We start from the raw sequence: 8,442 nt of genomic DNA, 5'->3' as shown, positions 1-8,442 counted from the left end.
AATGGCAGCAGTTTTCCAAATTCCTTCAACCAGAGGAAATCATCCTTGCAGTGAAATTCAACAACCCCATTAGTCCCATCAGTGTTGCACAGTTGACTATAAAACAGTACATGCAGAAGAGAAAGACACTGATCCCTTAAAACTAGCAGAAGAACCATCATATATAAACAAGCAATGTGAAAAGGCTGGGTTTCAGCCAGACCTGCAGAGGTTCTGTAAACAGTGCAAAGGGTGAGGTGCTTCCTGGCCCACAGCAGCAATGATTGCCTTAGAACTCGAGTCAGGACTTACCAAAACCAAGTTTAGTAAAACATATGAAATCAGCAATTTTCCCTCTCCACTTAGCACTGCTACTATTAGCCCCCAAGGAAAAAAACAATCTGTAATCAAGCTATGCAGGGACTTGATAAATTATTAGTGAGGTTGATAATGCAGAAGTTGACATTTTCTAGATCAAATTCTAACCTATTCTCATCATATTGCTATCTTCACACCCAATTTTAAATATGTCACTGGAAAAATTGCAGCAAACAATTCTATGCAGTCTTGCATAGAATAATTTCTTCTACAATTTCTTCTATTTGGCAGATCTTGCAGATATATTGCTGAGACTGAACGGTCATAATGATTCAGAAAGGGAAAGAGGAGGAAAATAATGTCCAACCTTATATTGCTTTTGCTGTTAGTCACCCAGTGAAAGCAACGAAGTGTGAAGTTAGGTACCTCCTGGGAACACTAGTAGTGGGTTTTGAACTCAGATCTGCAAGTGTGAAATGATTGTCCAAGGTTTTTGCTCATGTTTAGGTCCCCAGAAAAATTCCTTTTTAGTCTTGGGTTTTTCTTTTGTTATTCTTCATGTCAGAGACATTTTAGAGGCAGGTAAGGGAACTTGCAACACATATATGAATAATAAAAGAAATATTTGCTGAATAATTTATTTAACACACTGCCAGAACACTGCCACAGCTGAAAAAAAATGTTTAAAAAAATCCTTCAGCTACTTTCAAAAAGTATTGCAAAACTCACTAGATACAATCACAAGGATTATTGTCCTGGAAGATAGTTTTCTGCTTGCTCCCTATTCATTCCACCCATGTTGCCAAAGCTGTGTTGCTAACATGTAATTTCCAGAGCCTTCTTTTTATCCAAGTGTCAGTGTAATTGGTATTACTTACTCCAGCTTTCTGAAAACACTAATAAACTTGACAGGCAGAGGCTTCCATGATGCACTCTGGTGACAACGGTGAAAAAAATGGCTGATTTGTGTATTTTGTTAATTTCAAACAAATCAGGCAGAGGCTTTTTTTTTTTTTTGCATATATATAGTACTATCCTAAAATAATCCACAGGGCTGAGATTGCTAGTTTGCCTGCAGGCAGCATCAATCAGTACAGTAGATTTAAAAAGGCTTTCACTCGTTCAGACCACCAACAGAAACTGCCCATTGGTTTTGACTATATTGTGTCAGTGTCCTGCAGGTTTTTCTCAAAGAGCATTAAAAATGTTGTAGTTAAATGCCAAATAAACATTTGCTGAAATTGTAATTTCCCTACAATTTACCCCGAAGAATTTCTATAATTTTTCACTCCCTTTACAGACTTCATACACAAACAAAAGATTTATTATAATTACAACAGTGCCGGAACCAGCTGTATGTTCCTCTGAAACATTTTGGCAAGGGAGATGGTGCTCTGTTTTCAATATGAAAGGCATTTTTGAGCTTAAAGCAGATTTTTAAAATATTGAATGTATCACTAAATACAGAAACATGGGATTATTTCTCAGGATATTTTTGTAGCAGTAAGAGATTTTAAATTTTTTTTTCGTATTTGACACACTGATGCAAAAATTAGTAATAGTAAACTCTAGAACAGATTTTATTAAAAAATTTACTAGTGTGTGTGGCTTAAAAGGGCTTAACTTTATGTTAATATTGCATTATGTTTTATGAATAATTCTTTTTATGCCATTCTCTCTCAAACAAAACTCTGGATCAGGAGAAGGAAACTAGAAAACAGGAAAGGGACATGTTTGTTTAGTTTTTCAGTTCTAATTCCTGGAACTCTTAGTTTTTTATTGAGCTCAGGGCTGCAATCTCATCCTTCCGACCAAATTCAGACAGTAACAGTTCTGTTATTGTTTTTTCAGTTTCAGTTCTAGTTTAAACTGGATTTAAGTTTCACTTCCAGTTTCAACTGGATTTTACAACTCTATCTTCTCCATCCTGAGAGTGAACTTGCTGTGACTTGATGTGTGTCCACCATAGGAAGATTTAATGGCAATTCTTCTCTTAAAAGTGTAGTAGGAAATGGATACAGGCTTTCATTACAAAATCTCAGATTAACACAATGACCATACCACAATTCACACACCACAGATATATCCTCCAGAAAATACTGTTTGGACACAGAAATAGGTTTTAATAAAGGCATTACAAAACAAAACCAAACCCTTAAAAATACCCCAAAACCAAACAAATAACCTCCCAAAAACTTTGATTATGTTCATCATCTTCTCAGCATTTACTTTCTAGGTGTACTATTGAGAATATACTTTTTGGGTACTAACTTAAAAAGATAATTCAAAATGACTTGTTGCTCCAGAAACATGCTTTTATTTGGTTAATATGGAGAGTATGACAAATGAGCTTATAAATTCATATGGTGCAATCTTGAAATTATAATTTTGTGAATTAGCTCACTAGTAATAAAAAGCAATCCATGTTTGAAGACTGACTAGAAATCTGAGTGTGAGCATACAAAAATTTCATGTTAAATAATCACTGACTACTTAGAGTTTGCTTCATTCTCTTACTTAAATCTGCCAACAGACATACCAGAAGTGGATTGTCACCAAATAATTTTTTTTTTTGCAAAAGTAACTTATGAAGTTCCAAAAATCTCTAAAGATTATGAAATGGAAATTGAGAGATTCAACAGTGGCTCTGGTTCAATTACCAACAGTTAGCTGTTTTAAGAGGCTGCATATCTAATGAGAAACAGGGAGTAAGATTAAAGATTAAAAAAAATGTACTCACAAACTTCTTTATAAATCCAACAGAGAAATAATACATCAACAGTGGCAATTACCCAGCAAATTCCACAGGACCCTTGGTATTCAGAGTCACTCTATTTCAGTTCATCTCCCTGCCAATAGTCACAGTATCAGAGAATCACAGAGTAGTCTAAGCCCACCACATCATGTGTGATCTTACCATTTCCAGTCCAAACAAACTGTTAAGCTGCCTGGATAGTTAACAGTCAGGTCTGGACAGCGTTTCATCTTGTATGTGACAGACAAGGATGTCTTATACTCCAGAGGTATCTCCTCTCCCTGTTGATTGCAGGAGCAGAGCAAGTGTGTATATTGTAATTTTGTATCTTTAAATTTTGAGCAGGAGACTCTTATTCCCAGTAAAGCAAATTTTCCTTCCATGTCTGTCTTCACATGGACTTCATTTTATAGCAACTCTTCTATGCCAAATCATATAATTTGTGTTTTAGTTCTTCACTGATGAGAGCATCTGCTTTTCTATGTCTCTGTAAACATTTCTATATACACATAAATTGCAATACATAAATTTCTTTTATGGCTATCTTAGAAGTCTACTTAAATTTAAAAAGAGTCCAGTATTGTTTCTGGTTTGTCAGTCCAGGACTGATTATATCTCTTGATTGTGATCTTTCAATAAATGTACAGGCTTTTCTGTGTGGAGCTGCATCTACTGAAACGCAATAACTTTGTTGCCACAAGAACACAGTTTATATGGTGCTGTATTATTTTTCTTTTTATAACGGAGGTTAAGTTAGCAAAAACAATTCACTTGCTTTCAAAAAAAAACTCCAAAACCTCAGGTTATGACTCTTTGGAACAGGAAACCACTGGGAAGATAGTGCCATAAATTCTGTTAACTTAAAATGGCCTTAGTGTGTACTCATGTCAGGAGAGTGATTTCTACTTGTGCCATTGCTTCACATCTTGACTGTTTTTAGCTGGGATAGACATAGTTTTCTCCTTAGTAGCTGGTACAGTGCTGCATAGCTGCTACAGTAGCTGGTCCAGGGACACTGTGTCAGCTACAGAATCCCTGAAGCAAGAACCCTATTGTCCCCCCAGGGTATTTTCTAACACCACGCCCAGTGAATAATTTTTTCTGTGTATGTGCATGCTGGCAAAAAGCCTAGGGAGTTATAGATGTCTCAGACCAGATTCCCACAGCTCTCTTACTCCACTCTGTATGACTTTTCAATCTACAAATTTTTGTCGTATTAAAAAAAAAATCTAATCAAAACAAAACTCATTCCCACAAACTCTCCATCACCTTCAGGGCTGGAGAGAATTACAGGCAACAGGAATTAAGTTTTCCTGCTGAGGAAGAAACCAAGATGGAATCCTGCAGGAAATACTAGTTGCTTCCCATCAGTGAACACCTACGTAAAGCGTTGACTGAAAATGGAAGCAAAGAGTTAAATATCTCTCACAGAAGGGCTATTTTTCTGATGGCCTTTAAAAAAGTATGTTAAACCAGTACTTTGTAAATATGTACCCATCCCTTGAACTGTCATACCTTCTTTCCACTACTCCTAGCCTGTTCTCCTCATTTTACAGCATTTTTCCTTTTTATTTCATTTGGCAGAGATACTTCCTTATTCACCAACTGAATTATTTTAAAATACTAATGTCAAATTGTGTGGCTTTTTCTAGGCAAAAATTGTCAAGCTTTTTTTTTTTTTTTTTGATGTTAAATAATATATATGTAATATCAATTTCAGGTCACACTTAGCTTTAAAGTAATTTCAAGGAAGTACTTGATAAAGATAAAGAGCTAAGTAGGCTATAATACCCAGTCTCACAAAATAGCCTCATGCCTACTCTGTGACTAGACTAAGAATCCTAATGGCAAGAACACTAGAAAACTTGTCACTCTAACAGATGAGATAATATTATTTGTGTGCAGAATATATGGACAGACATATTGAAATAAATACTTTGCAATTAACAAATCTTCTCTTGCCAAGTACTATTGGATATCAAATATTCCATGTTGAATATCAAATATTCCTCTTGCATGGTCTGTGTCCTTCCACTATCTAAAAGAGAGCACATGATGATTCCTAAATAAATTATCACTCTTATAAATATGTCTGTTTCCAGAGTTACCTGAGTCCTGGGGGAAGCCACATTTTTTGCTGATTTAGAAAACGTTGGAGCTTTAACTATTTTTTTGCATTTTTGTGCTCTGGAGTCTGGAGTTCATAGTTCTTCCAGTGAAGGCAGTTGAACTGTGGCAGCCATTCACCTTGGGAAAACTGAGCAGAGACACAAGCATAATTAAGCACAGATTGCTATGAAAGTATACAAGTTCATGGTGGAGTCAGCTTTTAGCAGGAGGCTATCAAGGCAGATGAGGAACCCAACCCAGGTCTCAAGCATGGGACAGCACGGAAGTGTGCACCTACCTGACAATCCTTGGCCCGGCAGTAGCCACAGAAGATGCTAGATGAGGAGACTTGGCAGAGAGCACATGGCATGCATTTAAAAATGTAGATGCCAAGGTGATATAGGAACTTTCTGTTCACAGCGAGGACATTCAGAAGTAACCCCAGAAGTAACCAGCACACTGCTAAAACACAGAATGGTCTTGGCACCCTGAGGAGTCTTAACCTGCATCAGGGGAGGTTTAGGCTGGACATTAGGAAGATTTTTTTCACAAGGAAGGATGTTTAGACTTTGACATGAACTGCCCAGGGAGGTGGTGGAGTCGGCGGCCCTGGAGGTATTTAAGAAAGGATGTGGCTCTTAGTACCACGGTCTAATGGACATTTTGATATTCAGACCACAGGCTGGACTCAATGATTGCAGAGGCTTTTTCCAACCTGACATACTCTGTGATTCTGTCAGGCAGCCGGGAAACCGGGCTCTGGCTGCTGGGCCCCGAGAGGCCATGGGCTACGGGATGCTTCAGCAGGGGAAATCTCCGCATCCCCTCCCGCCGCATCAGAAAGTGGTGGGAAACGGGTCAAACTCCCGCGTGCCTCGAACACTTTCTCCCGCGGCTGAGGAACCTCTGCCAGGGCGTGAGGGGGGCTGCGAGGCGCCTTGCCCCGGCCCCTCGGCGGAGACCGGGGAAGGGGATGCTGCCTTGTGCGGGCGGCCCTCCCCGAGGGCTGTCAGGGCGAACGCCCCACTTCGGCCTCGGTGGAGGGCGGAGAGGGGCGGCAGTCCCTGTTGGCGGCCTCGCTCTCCTCCCTCCCCGCCGCCCCGGCCCGGTTCGTCCCGCCGCGTTAACCCCGGCCGCTCCGAGGCGGGGGCTCCGGGAGCCGCTCCCTCCCCGCAGCCCTCCTTCCTCCGCCGGCAGGAACCAGACACCGGCACGGCCCCGCGCAGCCCTTGTGCGGAGCGGCGCCGGGAGCGGCCGGGCCATGCCGCGGCCCCGATAGGCGCCCCGCTCGCAGCTCCCCGCCCGCACCATGCCATGTGTCCCGCGGAGCCGGGCGGCACGCCTGCTCTCCCTCTGCCTCCTCGTCCTCCACGCCCGAGCTCCCTGCCTGGGCAGGGCCCCGCCGGCCGGCAGCTCCCCGTTCCCCGACGGCGGGCAAGGTCAGTGGCGGGGCGGGCGGGACGGGGCGCGGCGGGGAGCGGGCCCGCCGAGGGTGCTCGGCCAGCCGGGGCAGCGCGGCTCGGAGCGCGGCTCGGGGCGCAGCTCGGGCGGGAGGGGCGGCAGCCGCGCCGTGTCGGCCCCCGGAGCTGCCCGGGCGCTGCCGGGACGCGCCCGGGACGCGCGGCTCCGCGCACTGCGCTCGGGCTGCGCCTTCCTGCGGCTCATGGCCAGTCATCGAGATCGGCTGTGTAGAGATGAAGGCTAAATCCTCCCTACCTGTTGCAAATTTTCCCCGTTTAGAGGCAGCTCTCTAAATGCCGGAATCGTTTTGTGCTGCCAAACCGAAGAAGTTTACTGTCCTGATTGTTTGTTTATTTCTAAACAAGCGATCGCCTCTGTACCAAAGCCGCAGGCGCTGCAGAAGGATTGATCTTACCAGGGTTCAACACCCGCTGTGAGTTTCTCACATTCAGTGAGGATGGTAAATTACAAGTCAGACTTCATCCGCGGGAGGGGTTTCTTTGACGCTGCCCTCACAGGTATTTTCTCCCTCTTTTGGAGTGGGGAGTGCAACTCAAGAATTTTATTTTTTATTTTAGTTTTTGCCTGCTTAAGAAAAATCACGGCTCCCAAGGGAGAAAAATTATGAGTAGTTGGAAGACTCTGACTGGTGGTTGAAGACCCAAAAGTATATGAGGAAATTTTACTTCCGGATGCAATCAACAGCTGTGGTGCTTTCAGGAGAGCTTGAACACATAAGAGAAAATCTTCTGTACCCCTCAGAGAGTGTGGAAAGGTGTTTATATAAGGTGCCTGAAAAGTGTTTCAATAAGGTGCCTGGAAATCGAAGTGAACCAACCTGCAGTTGGTTCCTGTTGGGTTCATTGAAAGTGGATGCTAGCAATAATTACATCCCTGTGACTCTACATGGAACAGAATAGGGATGGTTGTGTTAGCATGTAGTGGCAGTTTAATATTAGGTATGTGGAAATTAATGTAGAAGTAATTTAACTTTCTAGGCATGGAAAACAGTCTTTTCCAAGAATTTGCAAATAGCATTGAGTAAAGGGGCAGTTAAAAATGAGGCTAATTTTTTACGCAGGAAGGTTTCTTGCAGTGTGAAGTGTGAACTGAAATTTGTGTGTGGTAGAGCTGAAGTGTTCTGCTCTCTCTAGATCCGTAAGTGTGGTAGGTGGGACAGTTGGGGACGCCCTTGCTGAGTGCTGAAGGCCTGCTCTCTGCCATGGGGCTTTGGAGCTTGCTGCCTCACAATATGAGCCACACTATTTCCTATCCCAGGGAATGGTTTGAAAAGAAGCCAGAGGGTGTGAGGGGCACATGTATACAAACTACAATGATGGAGATGAAACAATGGCAAATGATGTTGTGTCTCATTTTAAAGGAATTTTGTCAGGGAACATGTTATGTATTTAAAGTAAATTGTGGTTTTCCTGCCATATGTGATAGATCATATATGTTTTTCTCTTTATCCTAGTTTACTCACTTTGTGTACAGCCATTCTTAATACAGCAGTTCTCTGCCATGTGCAGCAAATTTGAATCCACAGAGGAGCAGAACACACGGGTGGTTTTGAGTATTATCAGATGTTTTCAATGATGCAGAATTACGAAGATCTGTAGGCAAGATTTCTCTGACAACTTAAACAATACTTGGGCTCCTCAAATGAGTGTGAAGGGCCTGAACTTTATCTGTCCTGTGTGCCCAGAGGGCCTGAACAGACACTGTGATGGCAAAGTTGTGACTCAAATATGTGCTGCTCATTGCTGTGTTTCAAATTCGTTTGCAGCACCAATGCAAGCTAGCATGCCCAGGCTGTAGTT

General features: G+C 42.4%; 1 protein-coding gene across 1 annotated transcript in view; it reads left to right on the top strand.

The window, feature by feature from the left end:
* The first annotated feature begins 6,211 nt into the window (after positions 1-6,211).
* ADAMTS12 (ADAM metallopeptidase with thrombospondin type 1 motif 12) overlaps positions 6,212-8,442 on the top strand; it is a 147,109-nt gene continuing 144,878 nt past the window's right edge. The window contains exon 1 of the mRNA XM_030257799.4: positions 6,212-6,600. Coding sequence (XP_030113659.4) covers positions 6,471-6,600 — 130 coding nt within the window. The 5' untranslated portion in view covers positions 6,212-6,470. The remainder of the gene's footprint in view (positions 6,601-8,442) is intronic.

Source organism: Taeniopygia guttata, chromosome Z (genome assembly GCF_048771995.1).
Source record: "Taeniopygia guttata chromosome Z, bTaeGut7.mat, whole genome shotgun sequence".
NCBI classification, from domain to species: domain Eukaryota; kingdom Metazoa; phylum Chordata; class Aves; order Passeriformes; family Estrildidae; genus Taeniopygia; species Taeniopygia guttata.
The sequence above is the reverse complement of the archived record's forward strand: the minus strand, read 5'-3'. Positions and strand labels throughout refer to the sequence as shown.